Genomic DNA, 23,248 nt, shown 5'->3' on the forward strand with positions numbered 1-23,248 from the left:
AGAGCTGATCTTTTGTAGAGCGGATAAGGATAGCAAGTTTGTGGTAGGGCTTAAATGCTGTGTGTATTGTACTTTTTTCAGATGTGCCACAGATGTAAGGTATGGTAATGGCATTTCTAAACTCTTTTTTGAAGAGAAAGCCAGGTAATGGGGGTGGGAGGGACCTGATATTTTTTTAATGCTGGAATCGCTGTAGTCATTGGAGAGAAAAGTGTTGTGTATGTGGTCAAGCTCAGTTGCAAGAGCAGTTCCACTGGAACGAAGATTGTGGGCTCTCTTGGTAAGATTTTTAATAGTGCCATATTGTTGAGCAGGGTGGTGGTGGTGGTGGGAGCATTTGTGGATGTATCTGCCTGTGTGCACGGGTTTTCTGTATACCGTGAAGGAAAGTGTACCGTTGGGAAGGCATCTAAGAAGACACCTCAGAATCCTAAGGATACCAACTATCTAGAGGCATGCTAAAGTGGTGGCCTTTCTAAAACCAGGGAAAACTCAGCAAAAAATTATAGAGCTGCAACCTCTAATCGAACCCCATTTTATTGCTGAGCAGGCAAATCCTGTACACCACAAATTTTTAACCTCACTCAATATATAGGAAATGGTTATGAGCAAAAACTAGCCACAGGAGCAGTCTTGGTACACGTAACTGCAGCATATGATACCATAAACCATCTCACATTCAGAAATAAAGTATATAAAATAACTAGAGACTATTACTTTGTCCTCCTGATCCAGTAATAATCTGGATTTGTGAACCAGGGGAGTAGGAAGAGCTACTGGCATCCCCCCCCAAAAAAAACTGCCTTCCCCCAGGGAAGTGTGTTATCACCATTACTTTTCAACATCTATGTCAATGATCTCCCCATCCTTCCAGAAACTAGAAATTTTATCTATGCTGATGATCTTGCCATAACTATTCAATCAAATAATTTCAAGTCCATTGAAACTATTCTATCACTTATCTTAAATAGTCTAACCACATATTATAGCAATAATCAATTAAAACCAAATCCCTGAAAACCCAGACTGGCCTTTTCCACCTTAACAATAAGGAAGCCAAACAAGAAACTACAGATTTCTTGGGAAGGCTCTTATATAGAAGAACATTCCTGGAACTCAGTCACAGCAAGGTAGACTGAGTTCCAGGAATGTTATAGAAACTATTCCAGAAACAATATACTAAGAAAGCTTACTTCCTCCAAATGAGGTGCAGACTCTAGCATGCTAAGATCTGCCTTCGCCCTTTGCTAATCATCTGCTGAATATGCCTACCCTATGGGTCAGATTCTGCCATGCTGAAAAACTTGACCCAGCATTGAATGAAAGCTGCCACTTAATTACAGGATGCCTGAAACCAACACCTTTAAGTGACCTGTATACTTTGGCTAGTTATGCACCCCCTTTCAATTCAAATATCTGCATTCTCAGCTGACGAAAGAAGTAGACAAAATGAATGATGAGCACCACTCACTATTTGGCCAGCCTACAGTGCCCCAAAGACTAAGATCCCGACATAGCAACCACTGAACCACTTAAAAACCCTACAGAGACAAGACTTCAACAATGGTTTGCATTATATCCTGAGAGTAACCGAACCTCCAATAGCCGAACATCTTCCACATGGTGCCCGCTTGGAAAAGCCTTAACAGACTACAAATGACAGGATGCTGCAAACAAAACCTCATCAAATGGGGCTATCTTACTAGACTAGATAATTGTGAATGTGGGGCAATCTAGTCCATGGAACACTTTCTTTCTTGTTCCCCTTCAATCGCCTTGTGCAAAAGAGGACCTTACATCCTGCACAGAAAGAGCAGTTGATTGAGCAAGATACTGGAGGAACATCTGACTATATTTATTGTATATAACTTATATATAGTTTCTCTTTCCTTTATATTTTGTTCATTATTCCCTGTATAACTCACCTATTAAATTTAAGCTGATCTCATTTGTAATGTATACTAATTTGTTGTAAATAGTGCTGTACCAATTATTTACCTGTACCACTTGTGTTTGGATACAAAATAAATAAATTTACTAATCCTTTAAATCTCATTTTATTTATTAGAAATCATCCAGGTTAAAAAGCTAGAAATAAGAAATCATGAAGCATTATGCAAAATCTGTATTGCCAAACTTGTTGATATGCCAATGACAGATTTGATATAAAATTTATGTAGTATATTACATACAGGTTTTATAATTTCCTTTGGTAAACAAAATCAAAGAAAATATATGAATATTTTATTTAAAAACAAAAAAAAAAAAGAAGAAAGTGCATATGAATTATTTTATAGAAATAACGCTGACTATGGGGCCTGTTTACAATGTTTATTATGTTTTCAGCAACTTTAGAAGAAGTAAGAATGAAAATTCTACCTCTCAATTTAACATCTGCATTTAAAATCATCACAAGAGTTCAATAATTTCAGTGATAATTAAAAACAAATTTCTTTCTATAGGATTCACATCCCAACTTCCCCTTTCTCAAAATATATATTTTCAAATAATTCAGTTGTAGAAAATATAAGCAGTGGAGGTTCATATTGTATGCAGTGCTACTGTGATATTGCTGGAATTAAAAGAGAGGGAGAAACTACAAATTGTAATGATTATTTTCTTTTGATGTTTTCTGCATAATGTGAGATGATGTTATCATAAAAATCAAAATATTGTTAGGTATTCATATATACATCACTAAGCACAGAAACTATTTTACATAATGCACAATATTCTGAAGAGTATTCCTCTCCCCTCGACTTGAAATGAGGTATTATGTATATCTATTGTTATTCATTTATTTTATTAGTTTTATCTATTAATTATTATTCTATCATGTTAATAGAATAGAAAATGTGGCTAACTCACCACATTTTCTATTCTATTAAAACAGTTCACTGATATTTTCACATGAAAATTCTGCTGAAAAAATCTGAAACTGGAAAGTCATATATATTAGCTAATTTGTAAAAATATGTGTGCCTAATGTAGAAGGGATTATGATATAGAGCAGGGTTTCCTCAAACTTTTCCTACAACAGAACACTTCACAAATCCTGAAATTGTTACAGAATGCCTTGGTTATTTTGTAATGTATTAATTAATAATTAATTGGTAATTTAGCAATTTTTATTATTAATTAATAATTGATAATTAATAATTAATTAAACATCAATTAAACCATCATTAAATGAATTTGTGCTGATTTTCATTGACTTATCCCATTCTAATCACCAAATATATTTATCATATTATTATAAGTACTTACGAGTGAATACAGACTTTTTTTTCCTGTGTACTGATAGTTTTCCCCTCCTTTTGTACATCCTGGAGATCGTCGTAGGCTGGTGGTGGATGACTCACTATCTGTTCCATCACAAACATCTTCAATAAGAGATTTCTTATTACCAAAATTAAACAAAGTGCCTTGTCTCTTATTCATAATAGGAATACAGATTTTAAATCTGTATTCCTATTATTTTTTAAAAAATCACGACACTCCGGTTTCAGAACAAGCACTTACACACTGCAATATGAACTTGTGAAGAAAGTATTCAGTATTTGAGAACTGGATACAGACTACCTTGATCTTCAATTTCAATGGAAAAATTTTCTTTATATTTCCTTGCTGATTGGTCACTGACATTTGCAACACAATGTTATTTCGTTCAGTTTTGAGAACACGCCACCCATTGTTGTAATCGGCAATTTTTATGATCGGTCATAAATGGCAGTATTCTCTTTCCCGATTGTTGAAAGATTTCGATGTGTGAAAATTAACGATAATTCATGAATATTTCCATTTTTAAAAATATGCCACTTGGTCACTGACATTTGCTACACAGATGTCATTTCCTTCAGTTTTGAGAACAGAGAATATGCTACCCATTGTTGTAATGGGCTTGCAGGCAATTTTCATGACCTATCATAAACAGCGGTATTCCCTTTCCCAAATGTTGAAAGGTTTTTATGTGTGAAAATTAACGATACACAGATGTTATTAGGCGTTCTGGGTCTGAGCTTTTCGATATATTCACAAATACTATTCTCCTCAGAATATTTCTACTATAAAATATTTATTCATGCAAAATGCTTAGAAAATTAAAATGACAAATTCCAGAACTTCTCGTGGAACACTTATTCACCTTCCCCGGAACACTGGTGTTCTGCAGAACACAGTTTGAGAAACCCTGATATAGAGTAAAGCAAGCCGCTCCTGTTTAAACATGCAACATGCATGAGATATAGCTGACATGAAGGTGTCAACTGGGTATATTCTGTGGTTGGTTTGTGTCTTGAAAGATGAAAAATGTGAGTCTCAGGAGGGAAAAAAGACTTCCCCCTCCATACTGAGAATGGCTAACTCGCCACCAGATGAAAATCTGCAATGACGGTTCACATCCTAGATGGAATTTGAACCAGGTCTTCCATTTGAAAGGCATTTCCATTACCAACTAAACTACAGAGGTTCTTGCTTTTTTCATATAAAACCAAATACCAAGAGTTCAAAGATGATGTTCTTTGGAAGTCACTTTGAAACTTGGAAAGGATAAAAAATAAACAAAAGTAAACAGTAGCCACTTTTTCTAAAATTTTTCATAATGGCTGAAATCAACAGGATAGCAGGTGAAGGAATGTCTGGATCCTTTCATGGATAATCTGCAAGATAAATGGTATTTTCCTGCTTTCTGGAGGACTAAGTTTAGAAGTTGCCTCTCTACAATCATCTACTTCTCCTATGTGAAGGAATTCAAACCAAAAAAGAGCAGAAGTACATCAGAATGGACAGGGATTTAGAAGGAAGTTCATTTGAGGCCAACAGAACTAAATATGTAATTGGCTGCTGCTATAATCCAGAGGGTATATGGAAGAATGTAGATGGCATGCACTTGCATATCAAGTACAGGTCAAGTAATTATTATGGGGGATTTCAGCTATGGAAACATGGATTGAGAAGAGGAATGGTCGCAAGCAGGGAAGGAAATGGAATTTATATGTCTGCTGAAAGATAATTACCTGAGGCAACATGTAATGGAGGGGGGGCATGAGGTTCAAGAGTGCTGGATCTGATCAATACATCAGAGAACATAACACCACCAATCTAGATACACTGTCTCTACTTGGAGAAAGTGATCACATAGCCGGGAGACTGCCAGACATGCAGAATTTTCTATTAAGAATGGATATATGTGAAATTACAAAGCAGGTAATTCCACATAATATGTGGATTATGACAAGTTAAAGTGCCCAGTAGAGCAATATCATAAGAATTTGGAGGGGATGGATGTTGTTGGTGCATGGGAGATAGTCAAGGGGTGTTTAAAGAAAGCAGTATCTGAATGTATACTTAGAGTAAGGAGGATAAATCAGATGGATGAATAGCTTCATTAAGGAGGAGTTGCACACAAAGAAAAGGTTATGGCAGATTATAAAGAATTATGAGCAGCATGCCCACGAGCAGTATAAGGCACAGGTGCCTTATACTGCTCGTGGACATGCTGCTCATAAACCAAGCTGTTTAAGTCTCAGTAGTGGGAAGGTACCAATGGAGTGGAAAGAGGAAAAATAGTCCCGTTGCATAAAGGATGCTCCAAGACAAAAGTGGCAAATTATAGGCCAATCAGCACTTCAGGAGTGGGTGGATATGAATATGATACTTTATAAGGGAAACATGGTTCTGCGAAGGAAGGTTTTACCTTAGTAATTTGATTTACTTTTTATAATCAAGTGACAATGGAGGTGGATAATGGAAATGGCTACTCAGTGATATTGCCAGACTCTACAAAAGCATTGGACAAGATTCCATATAGAACTCTGTTGCATAAATTGTAGTAAATGGAGATGGATATGAATCTGGTGATTTGGATTAGAAGGTGGCTGATGGACAGATATTAAAGCGTGGTTTATGGAGGAGTCAAGTCCAGGAGAAGGCAAGTGACCAGTGGTGTACACAAGGCTCAATGCTTGGTCCTCTGTTGTTTAATTTCTATATTAATGATATAGGAAATGATCAGACTAGAAATATTCAGTTGTTTGCTGATGATTCTAAACTGGGAAGAGCAATGGTAAATGAAGGTGATGCAAAGATTTTGCTAGAAGACTGTATGCAGTATGCACAACAGTAAGCTGTCAGTTTAATGAGCCAAGCGTAAGTTGATGCACTTTGGGAAGAGATCAGAAGTTGTGTATTATATTGATGGACTAAAGTGCAGGAAACTGACGAGGCCAGGGATTTGAGTGTGATTGTGAACAGAGAGGGCATATTTCAAAGGTAACCAAAACAGCACATCAGATTATGTAGTTGTTGAAGAACACACTAACAAACACAGATAGAGAGATTATTGTCCCCCCTATTATAAAGTTTTAATAAGGCCGTATTTGGACTACAGTGCACAGATCTGGACTCCCAGATTCCATGTTGATGACGTTGTGGAGAGGAACCAGAACCGAGTGACAAAGATTGTAGCCAGTGTGTGGAATGCATCATATGAGAATAGACTGCCAGTATGTAGGCTTCAGAAATTAGCTGATAGACCAAAAAGAGGAGACATGATAGAAGTATTCAAGTTATTAAAGGGGTTTTCTAGGATTGACAATGAAAACTTTTTTCAGTACATTGTAAGAAGGGAGAGAACAAAGGGTCACCAGTGGAAGTTGTGTTAAGAATGTGGTTAGCAAGGGTGTTAGGATTAGGTTTTTTGCACAGAGGGTGGTGAATGGGTTGCCAGAGGTGGTGCTTCATCAGTGAATAAGTTTAAGGAGAAGTAGGTATTGATATTGTGTGAATGTTGGCTGGTATGTGAATAATGGATCACCCACAATGAATATTCTGACTTCATGAAGATACCTGTATAATAATAATAATAATAATAATAATAATAACATGTGTTCCATTACAACAATATCCTCCACAGGAATACTGGCCTGGTTAGCGTATCCACTCTTCAGCCACAAGGCTGCGGTTTCGAATCCTGCAGTGGGCATGGACGTTTGTGAAAATACAAGTGGTGGTGGTAGTAGATGGCACTGGTGTAGATGATGATGATGGTAATTGCTGTTTGCTATAGTTTGTGAATTGAGTGGTGGAAACAGAGTGCTGTGGAGTGGTTGCCTTCCCTCAATGAGGCTTTGGACTCCCTGGAGATGTTGCATAATAATACTGTAAAGCAGCTTATCCATGAAAAGCAGATAATAGATCATATCAGATGTCATAGAGCCCAGTAGCACTTGGATACCTAACTGACTATGCAGGGATATGAAATTCTGTGATGGAAAATAAACATGCTAATGAAGAGCTCTTAGTTAATTAATCATACAAATAATAATGACAAATATTGATGATGCATGTACTGCATTTTTTTTTTAAGATTCAGATAAGTCATTCAGTATAATCCTACATGGGAAGTTGCTATCTAAATTAACAAAAACAGATGGAGTCTTAGTGCAGGGTTTTCATCATTATTAAAGCATTTCAAACACTTGAGACAAACTAATGGCTTAAAACTTATTACTTAATTTTAATTTAAAAATAGAAAAGATAAAGAAAAATTCCTTACTTTCTTGTCACCCACCCCTAACTTTAGGTTCTGCAACCTTCAATTATGTGGGTATGATAATATAATGATATTATTTCTGAGAGAGATTTAAAAAAAAAAAAACCCTCTCTCAGAAATAATATCACTATATTTCACTTATAATCTATAATGCAATATTTTAAACAGCAAACATTCTTCTCATAATATCACAACTATATCATGGGATATGAAAAGCAGCATACAACTGAATGACTTCTGAAAGATCTAGTATCACATATGGGTGAAGGGTTATTGAGATATTATAGAATGAGCATTAGCTCCAGGGCACAAATTTTAAGCATAATTGATGAGAGGTAAATACCATAAGTAACAGAATTATCAAAGTTATTCAAGATTCTTCAGCAAAGGATTCAGTTTCATGTTTTTAAAGAAAAATTATTCAAGGAAGCCAGCATTGTTTTTGGCTGATATTCCAATGGTATACTAGATGTAAAAGACAGAAAGTTGAGAAATGGAAGCATTGAACAGCAGAAGCTCACAGAAGGGCATTGGCAAGTTTTCTGCATTTGGCCCTTCCTTTTCTCCAGCTATTGCAAGTTCAGGTAGAGTATAAAACAAAATCTATTGATTCAAATCACTTGTGGCATAATGATTTTTTTGCCTACAGTGTTTTGCTGAAATAAACAAGGCTGGACAGCAGAAATAGCCATGATGAAGGCCTTCACAATTGCAGCAAGAATCATTTCTGTGATTTGGTCAACACAGGTGTTTCAATAGGAAGGGAAAAAAACAGCAATCAGACCACACAGAGAGGAGTAGGAATTACAGAGACTATCTAAAGCAGGGGTTCCCAACCTTTTTGGTCCCTGTACCCCCTTGGCTTTTAGTAAATTATCCAGTACCCCTATTCATTATAATAAGAAATAAATTCTTAAGTTTACCATGCAGATTCAAAGAATATAAGAAATAAACAGTAATTAAGTTTTCATAAAAGTTTTATTTGGTAAATAAATCAATTACATTATCATAAAATTGTAAAATCTTTATTAACCTGCAGGGAAATCGACTAGTGAGACCCTTAATTCTGTTTCCTATCCACCAACAGTTTTATTTTTGGTACAGTTTTTGAAATAGATATCCACATATCATGTTCAGGCTCCAGTTTGTTTTATCAAACTGGACTTGATTGAAAACAGAACTGAGAATCCTCATTCACATAGATAAGTTGTTATAAATGGAATTATAGCCATGTAAGCACGTTTGGTGATAACGGGATATGCTTATCCAAGTGTACACCAAAAATTTTGTAACTTCATTGATTGGAATTGAATTCGGAGTTTCTTGTTATTGCGGAGATCAATTAACTTGTCTTTCACTGGGTCATTATCACTGATCTTTTCTAAATCAATATGAAAAGGGTTACATATTCAAACTTCATTCATTTGTCAGGAGGAATCATTCTTGCAACTGCCTCTTTCAAAGTTTTTAAATGCAATATAATGCTATCACGAACTTCCTGTTTTAGTTCATATGCCAGATCTGAAGTGATTTCGTCAAGAGATTTGAAATTGGCAAAGTTACCTAACTCCACCCTTCTTCCCCAGAGAGTCAATTTTTCTTGAAACGATTGTATCTTTTCTTCAGCTTCCGAGAGAATGATATCTGTATAATTCCAAATACATCAGAAAGATAAGCCAGAGAAATCTCAAAGTTTGGATCTTTGAAATATGAAGCAAAAGCAGATTCTTTTTCGACTAAGAAAATTTCAATTAAATTTCGAAGTTCAAAAGTTCAAAAACCTTCCTAAAACATTTCCTTTGGATAACCATCATACTTCTGTATGAAGCAGCAGTACGATACAACCTCTTGAACAACAACATCCAAAACGGCTTTCAAATTATGTGGAAGTGTTTTAGATGCTAAAGCATACCGGTGAAGGATGCAATGGCTTGTAAAATTATTTGGGTTGATTTCTTTAACTAAAGCAGTGAAACCTGATTTTTTCCCCAACATAGTGGGAGAACTGTCAGTACAAATAGATATATTTGTACTGACTCTTTTATTTCATTCTGATGTATATATCTAGTAACAACAAGAAGCTGTGCACAGTTAGAGACTATCAGTTGATTCATCCAACTGTAAACTAATTCTTGTCGGACTTTTCTTGATTTCCTCCACTACCTGTACACATGTCTTCTGACATTTCTTGAAACCGATCACAAATTGTATTATTTGATAATGGTATTTGTGCAATTTTCTCTTTTGCTTCTGTACTACACATCAACTAAACCATGTCCATAGCACACAGCTTCGCTAATGTCTTAGAAATTGTAGGTGGTTTCTTTGGTGACCATCAATGCTACGTGATAACTGGCCTCCAGTGCTTGCTTCTTCAGGTTAATAAATCCATGGTCATGAAGTGTGATATTCTTACCAAATCATGCTCGTTTTATTCTAAATGAGGACTCTGACTCGTTAGAATGTTCATGATGAACATTCTGAAGATGCTCTCTCAATTTTGATGTTTTGATGGCTTCATACTGCCATTGCTGAATATCTTGGAGCAAATGAAGCACTGCAGGTTTTGCATATTCTTTGTCAAGCACAAAAGTAAAACCATATTGCACATATGAATCTTGGTAACAACGTTTCTTTGGCATGGTCATTCCTTGGATCTGCAAAAATAATATTTTTTTCTATATAAATCCTGATCTAACCTTTCATTTTAAAAATAAGCTAAAAAATAAAAAATATTTAAATGTATTTAAATCTTAATCTATCCTCATATTTTTAGAATAGGTTAAAAATAAACTATAAGCTACTTACAATTAAATTAAAATTTAGTTAGCAAAAGTAATTCAGCTAACCTTTTTCACTAAAATGTGTATACTGTGAGCATGTCGAAATGAAGCAGTTGGAGCGTGTACCATACAGTAAGTCACGTGCATTGGCAGGAGGTGCAGATACCGCGGAACCGAGCCTCGAGGGGGAGCCGATCTGGCAATTTCACTAGCTATCTTGAATCTTAACCATGCATTTGGAGTTATCGGACCCTGCAGTGAGAAAAAATTCTATGCAACCTCACTGTGTCCGTGTCTGAAAAGAGACCTGAAATGTTGCTGGTGTGGCTGACAGACAGTAGCAACATGGAATAGCCCGAAAATGTTGATAACATAACTATTTTTGGAATATATTAACAGCATAATATACTTATTTACCTGCTATTCACCATACCCCCTAGACAAGCTTCCTGTACCCCCTTGGGGTACGAGTACCCCAGGTTGGGAACCCCTGATCTACAGACTACACTGATGCACTGCTGTAGTAACAGTAAGGGATATAGAGCAGAGTGTGAGTGACGAAAAAAAAAAAAAAGAACGATAACAATTTATTTTTTTTATAAATCTAAATTTGCTCTGTGATTTCTGATATTAGACAATGCAAATATTTGCTGCATATAAAATTATAAGCATTTTTGAAATATTCAAGAAAGTTAATGTGAAAAAAAACTCATTCTTATATAATGAATGCTTCACAATATAATTCCTTAGCCATTCTTCAAAAAATGGCAAAGAATCAGTTTACAAATTAGTGTATACTGGTATCACTACTGTATACCTGATTAAATGATATTTCTTTTAAAGTTTGGGGTCCTCTTTCCATCATAGCATGTAGAGGTTCTAATGTCTGAAACATTCCTTTTACATTCCGCTCACCAAAGTAAAGCCTGGATGCTTCTTCTAATCCTTCATGCCACAATTCATGCCAGAGTATCGCAACTCGAATTAATTCTTCACTAACCTTTAAAAATAAAAAATAAAAATTGGAAACTGGAAAATACAAAGAGGAAAAAACATTTTTCTGGCTTTTTCTGAAAAACTCTGATTTAAATAAATAGAAACATACAGCTCATGATACAGCTTATGAATAAAACATATTCATAAACAATAAACATGAAAAAAATTTACAATGCACCTATCAATCATTTTCTTTTTATATTGATCCCATATACGATCTATGGGCACATTCAGTGCAGGTGTAGAGTTAGGTTTCAGGACAGAGGCGGATGGAATAAAAGAGAATGAATAGAGGCAGGTTCAGTGTTTTTGCAGATGCACAGTAAATGGATACTGGGCAGCTGTAGCTTATGTATTAACAGGTGCAATAGAAAATGGAATAACGATGGTTGCCAATTCATTAGAATAGTGACCATGGAAGTATCTGTAGAAGAGACATGGTGCACGTGTGAGAAGTTGAAGTGAATCTGTAAGAGAAAGATCATCTATAAGCTTAACTGCTTGCCTTAAAATCAAGGATTTTAAGGGATGTTTTAGGTGCACTACCAGTATTACCAGCAGAGTTATGATGTATTAAAGTATCCTAAAAGGGAAGACTGTTAGATTCACATTCGATAGTGAATTTTATGTGAGTATATAAGAAGTTAATTTTATTCAGGAATTGACATTGACTCTCTCTGGAAGTTTGGGGAAGTGATTGCTGTTAACTGTTTATAATATTTTAAAATTAATTAATTATGCACATATATCCATGTCTTTGAACTCTAATAGTGTTTCTCCCAACTGCCAACAGTGTTTTATCTTGGCTACCATGTGATTGCATGTTTAGAAGGATTCTATTATAATGTACAGTTTTTCTGTTCTTTTGTATTCAAATTTCTGTTATTGTTTTTCAACTTGAAATTATAATAATTTCAATGTTTTACAATACATGAAACAAAATATTTGTATAATAAATTTAGTTTAATCCTTTACCCAAGTGTATGCAAACAACATTTGTGCCTGAAGTATCTTCAGGACTGAGGTAACTCGTAGTAAAGGTGGACCAAACTATCATCTCTCCTTGTATCAGTAGCTCCCATAATGCAAAGCACATCTCCTTGCGAACATGTATAATGCTATGCATTAAGGGTAAGGGCCACTACCCAGACTGGTTTCGACCAAAAGGGTAGTGGCCCTTCCCTTAATGCATAGCATTATACATGTCCAAAAGGAGATGTGCTTTGCATTATGGGAGATACTGATAAAGAGAGATGACAGTTTAGTTCACCTTTACTATGAGTTGCCTCAGTCCTGAAGATACTTCAGGTGCAAACTTTGTTTGCATACACTTGGGTTAAAGGATTAAACTAAATTTATTATAGTCAAACCAAGTGGAAAATAAACTTCCAAAATATTTGTAATTCCTAAATAATAGTTATTTTTACTGTGACACATGTGCTTCATTTAAATATCAAGTGTTGATACATTGGGAGTTGAAGCTCAAGTAATGAAATATTACAAAAGTGATAAAAACATCATCTTCCTCTACCTTTCTCACAGGATTGTTCTTTAGACAATGACAGTATAAACTAGTAAATTTTAGATCTGTATAAACTTTATTTTGTTAATTAAAATTAATTATTGAAATTCTAGTCCTCACATAATTTCTTAGAGAAAACATCAAAATGATTGCTCAACATTTATGACAATCTGAATATGTAAAAAAACATATACATATATATACATATACATACATATATATTAGTGTTACTAAATAATTTTATAAGCTTGGTTATTTAACTCCTAATCCCAAGTATGCAAACAATTAAGTTTGCGCCTGAAACATAGTTCAAGTCTGAAGATGGTACAACACCAGGGCAACTCATTGTAAAGGTGGGTTAAGCTCTGATCACTATTCTTAGTATTTCCCATAATATAAAGCACATCTCACTAGAAGATGTATAATGCAATACATTATGGGTGGGGTCACTACCCAGACCAGTTTCAACCTTTTTTTGAGGTCTCCTCAGTGAGTAGCTAGACCCTAAATACCAAGGTTTTAGTAATACAGAGCCTTATCAACTTTACCTATAGAAGTTGCTGCAAGGTGTTTTTATTTTTAATAAGAATCTCTGGAGGAGATATAAAAAATGAATCATATATATATATATATATATAAATGGTTTGGTAAAAGTCCGAAATGGAAGCATTTACAAGTATTTTTCGAACTTTTACCACCTCACTAGGGTAAATGCTAGGATTTACCAATTTTTGGGCTTTTACAGTAACATATGTATATATATATTATAGCCTAAAGAAATTATGGGTTTTGTTTACCAGCTTCACTTTTTGTAAGTGACATTATGTCCACATGTCAGAAGTATATCTGAACAAATCACCTCTCTTTGCTATTCCATGGAAAACAAGTGACTATATATACTTCAAGTCTTAATTGGAATGAAAGAGATGCACTATGAGTGGCCTGAGTGGCCATAGGTATGCTGCGCAGGACAGTCATGTGCTTAAACTCAAAGTCATTCTGTAATGGTTATTGAATATTTAACAACTTTCCTGTTTGTTACTGTCAGTTAATCAAAGGTCTGTTAATTACAGCTTGGCTAGTGCTACTTTAATATTTACATGTTCAAGATTATTGAATGATTTGTTCTCAATCAATTTCCAAAATTTCAAGATCAATCATTTGTGCAAAAATTATAATTTTTGCACATATGTTCAACATATATACAAACAACTTTCCAATAAAAAAGGATAACAAAGAATGCAAAATGCAGTAATCATCTAGAGAGAGAATAAATCTTCATTCAAGTTGGTCTAAAATTTAGGATCAGCATACCATGAGCTTTTCATTTTCTTTTATCAATAGCTATACTGCTCCATGTTACAAGAGCTCTAAAAAATACAATGTTTTTTTCAAACAAAGAAATCTTAATTACCTAGATACTTTCATTTTTTTTCTCTAATTTTTATAAATTTCATTTTGGTATTTGTAGTACAACTTTGTTACAATATGCACTTAACTGTAAATCATGCCATTAGAAATGTAACATGTATCTAATAAATATATATTTGAGATTTTTTTTCTTTTCTTTTTTACCATTTTGGCCTGTTGAACAAGAGTACTACTGTGTTCACCCATGCTCTCTAAAATCTTTTTAGCTGCAGAATTTCTTGCTGGAGTTGCAGACTTGGATGCAACAGTCAGAGGATATATTAAAGCTTGTGGGTGATGCTTTCCTATGTCCATTAGCAACTGATGAATTAATTCTCCAACCAACTGCCTAGGAGTATCTATTCTTGCAATCAGCTGAGGAATTACCTATAAATAAAACATATAACTAAATAATGGAATAGAGAATTATTGAATTGGCTCATGTATGCATAAAAAAAGATAAAGTAAAGGCCTTGACAGATTTGAAGTTTTAAGAAAATACAAAAATATGATCAGACCAAAAAAAGGTGAAAAAGAACTTATTATTAAAAGCATGATAGGCTATCTTACTCACTGAGGTAATATGATATCTAATAATTTTAGTTAAAGTGGAGAAAAACAGACAGAGTAGGCCTCCATTCATTTGACCCCTGTTGTGACAGAACTAGAAATCAACCTCAATCCAGGTAGTTCCAGAAATACCAAAATGCATTCTAGATCTGCAATCTGTGTATACACGTATAATTAATATCAAACTGTAGCTGGATGGCTGTTCAACCACTAATAAGCTGCAAAATACATTACTTTGCATCTCTAATGACACATGCACTGAGAAAACAGCATTGAGATATGGACTATAATATTAATATTAGTAGTAAATTATTTTGGAAGTTTTTCCCACTTGGTTAGACTATAATAAATTTAGTTTAATCCTTTATCCAAGTGCAAGCAAACAAAGTTTGCACCTGAAGTATCTTCAGGACTGAGGTAACTCGTGGTAAAGGTGGACCAGCTCTCATCACTACTTGTCTTAGTATCTCCCATAATGCAAAGCACATCTCCCGCAGACATGTATAATGCTATGCATTAAGGGACTTCTCCATTGCTTCTACCTTAGTATCACCATCTCTGGGTATGGCTCCCACTGACGAGACCCCAATAAAGGTCGAAACCAGTCTGGGTAGTGGCTCTTTCCTTAATGCATAGTATTATACATGTTCGCAAGGAGATGTGCTTTGCATTATGGGAGATACCTAACACAAGTAGTGATGAGAGCTTGGTCCACCTTTACCACGAGTTGCCTCAGTCCTGAAGATACTTCAGGTGCAAACTTTGTTTGCTTACACTTGGATAAAGGATAAAACCAAATTTATTATAGTCTAACCAAGTGGAAAAAAATTCCAACATCTTTCTCTAAATCCAGAGTAATTTAATAATAAGGTGAGACACCTTTTGGCAACTTTTATAGGTATATATGACTTCTCCATTGCTTCTACCTTAGTATCACCATCTCTGGGTCTGGCTCCCACTGACGAGACCTCAATAAAGGTCGAAACCGGGCAGGTATGGCCCTTCCCTTAATGCATAGCATTATACATGTCTGCAAGGATATGTGCTTTGCATTATGGGAGATACTAAGACAAGTAGTGATGAGAGCTTGGTCCACCTTTACTGCGAGTTACCTCAGTCCTGAAAATACTTCAGGGGCAAACTTTGTTTGCTTACACTTGGATAAAGGATTAAACTAAATTTATTATAGTAGATTATTTATTTTTAAAATAATATTTCATTAGCCATATTGACTATCATTATTACAGCTCCAACAAGAAGGTAGGTAATTAATCAGAACTGTTAAATCAATTTAAAAAATCAATAAGATGAGATGGTATATGACAGATGAAAATGGTAATATAATCCATTGTGACAAAATCATGGAGATTACTACCGAGTTGGAGCAATAGCAAACTAATTACTCTCACTACAGCAAAATTTTATGGTCCACAGGAATAACTTCTTATAGCAGACAGCTTGTTACAGTGAATTGCTCTTAACACAGCATTGTGCTTACCAATGGTCAGGACTTTTCAGTAGTTTGTTATAATGGCATTTGCTTTAGTGATAGTTGACTTGACTGTATTAAGGTCATCATCTTGAGTTCACACCCACAAAGGAAAAATGTAACATTACAATATATACCATCCATCCATCCATATGTTCACTGGGCATCCAGAGATGCCATATGGTCAATCCGATGCTCGGTGATGTGCCACAGCACATGTAGTCCTTGACATGTAGTCCTATTGTATGCTTTTTTGGAGGCTCCAACTCTGAAGATCAGTCATTCCGCGCACGCGCACACACACACTATCCATCTATCTCATTGATGGTCTATCCCTTCCTCTTTTTCCAGGAATTTTAGCTTCTATTACTGTTCTGAGAAGTCCTCCTTACATCCTTTCAATGTGTCCAAAAGTATTTTAACTTTCTTCTGTTAATATCCTTAAGGTGCCCATCTGTAACACATAGATCTCAAAAGCAGCGATCCTTTTCTTATGTAACTTCTGGTTCCAAGTCTCACATCCATAAGTCTGTTGGAAAAACAACTGCATACAAAATCCTCAACTTTGCTCCCATGGAGAATTTTATCATGGCTTCTTGCACCTTGTACAAGTTGGCAATCAACCTGATAGTGTGTTGAGGAAAACCCATTCATTTCATTACTTCTCACAGTTTCACATGCTCAACACAGTCAAAAGTTTTAGAGTAGTCTAAGAAACACATTACCAGAGGGAGTCTGAATTCTTTATCCCATATCGTTTCTTAGCCAAACAAGAAACTCAGAGTTTCATGCCGAATATAGTAGAAATTATATAAAGTTTGGCGATTCCAAGCATAAGCAAATTCCTGGATACTGCAGCAACTAACCCTTAAGGTAGTGCAAGCTGAGGCAACTCATGTCAAAGGTGGAGCAAGCTCCGATCACTATTCTTGATATTTACCCATAATGTGAAACTTAGCTCCTAGGAGCTGTATTACTGTTCTACATTATGAGAGGTCACTACCCAGACCGGTTTCAACCTTGGAATGTAATATCCCTTAACTTAAAAAGTCATATGTCGCCGAACTGAAGAATTAGATATATGAATTAGATATATGAAGAGCCAAAGGCTCTTCATATATCTAATAATTTATTAGGACACCTCTCGGCAATACTTATAGAAGGGTTGTAAGTTCTGTTCGCTACAAACTTGGTATTAACTAGGTCTACCTACTCACTGATGAGACCTCAATAAAGGTTGAAACTGGTCTGGGTAGTGACCTTCTCTCATAATGTAGAACAGTAATACAGCTCCTAGAAGCTAAGTTCACATTATGGGTAAATATCAAGAATAGTGATCGGAACTTGCTCCACCTTTGACATGAGTTGCCTCAGCTTGCACTACCTTAAGGGTCAGTTGCTGCAGTATCCAGGTATTTGCTTATGCTTGGAATCGCCGAATTTTATATAGTTTCTACTATATTCGGCATGAAACTCTTTGAGTTTCTTATTCGGCTAAGAAACGATATGGGATGTAATATCTCTTAACTTAAACAAGTCATATGTCACCGAATTGAAGCCTTTGGCTCTTCATATATCTAATGAATTCTTTATATTTTTCTATGATCTGTCTAAGGCAAAGGATCTGATCTCTGGTGTCCTAACCATTCCTAAAACCTGCTTGTTCCTCGGGCATCTCTGCCTAAACTTTGACTTCAGTTCTATTTAGCATGATCTTCAATAAAATTTTGCTTGCATGAGATATTAAACTAATAGTTCTATAGTTTTGCAAGCCTTCATATCTCCCTTCTTATGTAGTGGTGTGAAAACTGACTTCTTCCAGTCTCTAAGCCATGATCCTATCTCCCATATCCTTTTAATCAATCTACGAAACACTTTTATCCCTCCATCCCCTGTGGCTTTAATTAACTCTACTGGGATTCCATCTGCACCTGGAACCTTACTGCTGTTAAGCTGCTTAAATGCTCGTTCAACTTCATGCCTAAGTGGAGGAGGTTCCAAATCGGAATTTTCCTGGTGAGAGGGCTCCTCCAAATTTTCTTTATCCACTCTATTGTACAGTTCCTCACAGTATTCTTTCCATTTGTTTTTGATTTCCCATTCTTTGTTAGTAATTCTCCATTCCTCTCTTTCATTACAATCAATCTAGGCTTAAATTTGTGCTTTAGGTCGCAAACTAAATAAATTAAAATTGTGCCTCTTCATCTGGAACTCTATCGCTTGACATTTATTAGTATAAAACTTTGCCTTGTCTTGCTTGATAGCACTTCTGACTTCTCTATGTAATCTCTTATATTCTTCAGTCCCCATGGCTCTTTGTTTTTCCAACTGCCTTCTTTTGATTAGTTCCCATGTTGAATCTGATATCCATGGGTCTCTTGTCTTCTTATTGGGCCATGATAATTCTTGCCTGCAAAAAATCATCCAACTGAGTTGATGTTTCTTCTGTGAATCCACTAGGAATTACTCTAACATTCAATCTAGTGGGATGTGCCTGACTTGGAAGTTTTTGGAGTCTTAGTCTTAATTTGGCTCTTGCTAGCTGATGGTCTGTACCACAATCTGCTCCAGGACAAGTATGCACATCACAGATGTTTGGCTTCCTCTGCTGGAGAGCCATGATATAATTAATCTGATGCCTTGATCTATCAATGATAGATGTCCAAGTATAGGTCCATCGTGGGTGTTTCTGAAAGAATGTATTGGTAATAAGTAATCTGCTAGCATGGGCAAATTCTAACAGTCTTTCACCACAGGTGTTACGTTCACCCAAACCAAACATGCCACACTCCGGCCTAACTTTCATACTCTTTCCTACTTTTGCATTCAAGTCCCCTAAGATGTAAAGTATGTCTCTTCTTGGTAGGCAGTCCAAAACAGTCTAAGTTTCCATAGAATTCCTCATTCTCTTCTTCAAGCCTATTTGTGGTCTGAGCTGTCTTCAGTATCAAAGCTACCCCATGATGCTTTGAGTCACCTGAGTGTTTACTCAGGTGACTCAAAGACCTGAAGTGATCTTCTCCATTCCATCTAGTCTCTGTAATTCTCAGGATGCCAATTTTATACCTGTCCATCTCTTTACAGACAATCTCAAGAGTACCCATCTGTAGACCCTAAACATTCCATGTGCCTATGTAAAATTCTCTTCTAAGATTAATCCTATACATTCTGTGTTGCTCATTCACAATATCACTGACTTTTGTTGGAGACTGTAACACACAAATCTGTGTGAATAGCAAAAACGTGTACACCTAAACAAGATATGCTTGACTGCTTTAAGAAATACCACAATCTGGTTGAAGACAACAGCATTGAGAAGTTACATATCATGGAACATTAATACCTTTCCTGTTTACATCCAATGAGTTTGACAGACCCATCACAGCAGATGGAAGTTAATACAGGGTTTCAAACTAGTATCTTGATAGCAACTACTAGTTACAGCACAAATGTGACTAAGAGTAAATGAAACAATTCAAATTCGAATGGACAAAAGACCTGAAGTTGATCTTAAGATGACTTTCTTCAAATTTCTAGCAAATTAATTCAGCCATTACAAAGACAAAGCTACTTGTTTTTCTTGCTTCTGCAGTATAGCATTTGTTTTGGTTGGAATGTTTTTCATGATATAAGAACATAAAAATGTCCAGTCTTCAGAAACAACAGATGTAGTAAAAATTTATTTGTTCCTGAATAAAAATGAATACTTTGAATACTTCTATGTATTATAAGAAGCAGTTGATCTACAACAAAATCAAAATACAGGCATCCATTATGGATAAGACAGAAGGGCTGCTGACAAAAAGTAATTAATGTAGGACTTGCAAAAGTGTGGATAATTCCAATAATGAGTGGGTCTTATGTATCCTATTACTGTTTAAAATGTATACTGACTCTCAGTAAACAAAAGAAAATTCTTAGAAAACAAAGTAAAAAATGAATAAAAGAGAAATAAAAACATATAACAAGCATATCAAATTTTACAAGATGATTTCCATTAACCTGCATGTATTCCTGCCTTGCCTAAATGAATCACTGATCAATTTTATTAGTTCATTGGATTAGCACCTCTGTATAGGTATTTACTGAACTACCAAATGTATACAGTGGATGTTTATTATTGTTTAGTTATTTAAACTTGCAAACAAATCTCTTTCCTTCTCCTCGTAATTTTTTTTGTTTAAATTATGCCATCAAAAATTCACTTAGTAGCCATTAACTTTATCCATTTTTGCTGTCACTTTAATATAAAATGTGAATAAGTTACTAAGACAGGACCTACCTTTTATAAAGCCATGTTGCCCACTATAGAGTAACACATCCCTATTCACCCACTGTTGTATTTTACCTTTCATCAACTTTTGCAATACTTTAACAACCATTCCCAATATATTAATTGGTCTCCATTTTTGTACCCACCATAATGCAATGGTACTATCTTACCCTCTTCCCACTCTCTTGGGACCTTGCCAGAGCTGAGACTTAGATTGAACAACTTTGTCAAAAGCAATGCCAATTCTCTTGCAGATTCATGTAGTACACATGCTGATATGCCATCCAGTCCCACTGCTGTGTTCACATTCATACTTTTTTTTTTAACATGCTGAACCTCCTGTTCATCTACCTCAATTTTGATATGCATCTTTGTAACATCAGCAACTGTAAAATCGCCGCCTGGATGATACACATTTGCAAAATGATCACTCAGCAACTCAAGTATTTCTTTTGGTTCAGTCACCTTCCTACCATGAGCATTGTTTAAATTCATTCTACCATAGTCAGTTTTTCTCTTACTTGTCACATAACGAAAAAATTCTTTTGGATTCATTTTGGCCTGTTTGGCTAATTCTCTCTCATAATCTGATTTAGTCTTCCTTACCATACTAGTCATCCTTCTTGCATACACTCTGTACTGCTCATGAGTGTGCTGATCACTTTTTTTTCCTTATATCCATGGGCATGAATGTTTGTGATTGTCTGTGGAAATACTAGTGGTGGCGGTCAGCAGTAGATGGCATTGGTGTAGTTGCGGTCAATTGGTGGATTGTGAGTGGTGGAAGTAGAGCTGTAGAGTAGATGCCCTCCCTCGATGAGTCTTAGGACTCCCTGGAGGTGACTAATAATAATAATAATATTTTCTCCACAATGTTTTCTTTTTTTGCAGTTCTTGCTTTATATCCCTACTTGTTCTCTTAATTCCAACTTGGTTTATCCTCCTGACCTTGGGTATGCAGTCTGATACTGCTACTCTCAAGCAATCTCTAAAGACTTGCCATGCACTACTGACATTCTTTATGGTACTATTCCAGGATGACTCCTGAGTCTCTCATAATCACCAGCCTTATAATTGAACATAAAAATCCTTCTTGACAGAGAACTCCACGCGTTTGTTACAATACCCTTTACATTCTACCTCTGTAACTATATCATTTTCATTCAACCAGGTCTCAGGTCAAAGTGATGCCTATAATATCTGGCCAAGTTGAGTTTACCAATGCCAAAACCTCCTCACTCTTATTTCTGATACTTCTTGCATTCGTGTACATGCATTTCAATGTCCCTTTGTACCCATAGTTACCCTTGTGTAATGTCATTACCAATCCATTTAAATTGGAAACCTATGAAATCCCATTCGGCACTGCATAATCATTACTGTACCCATGCTCGTTTATCACGGGGGGGGGGGGGGAGTGGCCAGACACATGCTTGATTTCATCCTCCCTAATATCTCTAGTTTATCTAGTTTTGCACAACCACACTCTCTCAACACTTTCTCCAAACATCTAACTCCAAAACCATTTAAATGTAGTATGTCAGGCATATATATAAGTCCTTTTGTCCATCAAATTCACTCCATATATCAATAAACTGCACACCATTCCTGCTGCACAATCTTCTCATTGACAATCATGGCCCTTCTCAGTTCTGTCCTATCATACTGGGGCACCAGACTCACAATCTTCACTTCCTTGCTCTTCATTTTCGCTTCCACTGACAACTCTTTCATATCTTCTCTCACACAGCTTTGAAAGGTGAGAAATATGCATATCATTTGTGCCAGCCAATACAATCAACTCATTCACTCCCTTCTTCTGCATACTTACAGTTTCACTAACATCGATGAAAGCATGTTTTATACCTGCAAAACATGCCTTCGGCACTTTCACATTAAGTACATTTCTTATCGTTGAATCTCCATACAATACTACTTCTTTTCTCCCAGTCTCTCACACTTTCCCATTTATTCTTTCTTTCCTTCATGCTCCATCCTTCTGAACCATGAAGAAGTATTCTCCTTCATTATTGAATTCTAATATATCCTAAAACAAACACATTGTCCTCCACCCCAAACAGATTTGGTTACAATTAAAGAACCATTACAATATGTAGCATGTCTGCTGAAATGCAAGCATGAAATTTCTGTATTTGCTCTCATCCCATCAGATTGTGTGACAGCTAAAAAAGCTACAATTGCTCTGAAGTGAATGAGTTAAAGAAATATTTTTCTTATGTATCTTAAATAGACCATAAAGTCAAGGAGGTTTATCATGATGAACTCTGAACTTTTTGATAGTATCAAAATAATTGAACTTCATCTAGATTATTAAGTTTGTTGATCTGTGATTCAGTTGAATCTCTTGAGATGCATCTGTATGTGATAAGATCCCTAAGAAGACGATTAAGTTTTCTCAAATAATTATTTTTTTTATCATGACCTACAACAGCTCGCCCTTTGTCAGCTTTAAGTTATTATGTTTAAGCAATGATAAGATTGCTATGAGGAGATATCGATTTAAACAATTTCAATCATGAACTTTGTATTTTGCATTGATAAAGGCATTCATAACATCATTTATTCTGTAGCAAGTAAAATCTGTTTTCAGGCAGCATATATTTTGCTTATATTCATACCTCTGTAGAAAGTT

The 23,248-nt window shown here is 35.5% G+C and overlaps 1 protein-coding gene across 7 annotated transcripts in view; it reads right to left on the reverse strand.

Moving 5' to 3' along the window:
• The window catches only part of mTor (serine/threonine-protein kinase Tor), an 816,233-nt gene that overhangs the window by 151,360 nt on the left and 641,625 nt on the right, over nucleotides 1–23,248 (reverse strand). For all 7 annotated transcript variants that reach the window (XM_090412780.1, XM_090412800.1, XM_090412771.1 and 4 more), the window contains 2 exons: nucleotides 14,429–14,650; nucleotides 11,153–11,335 (listed from right to left, as the gene is read on the reverse strand). In XM_090412780.1, coding sequence (XP_090268906.1) covers nucleotides 11,153–11,335; nucleotides 14,429–14,650 — 405 coding nt within the window. The remainder of the gene's footprint in view (nucleotides 1–11,152; nucleotides 11,336–14,428; nucleotides 14,651–23,248) is intronic.

Source organism: Typopeltis vanoorti, chromosome 2, assembly GCF_054136105.1.
Source record: "Typopeltis vanoorti isolate ZY-2024b chromosome 2, IOZ_Tvanoo_1.0, whole genome shotgun sequence".
Lineage (NCBI taxonomy): Eukaryota > Metazoa > Arthropoda > Arachnida > Uropygi > Thelyphonidae > Typopeltis > Typopeltis vanoorti.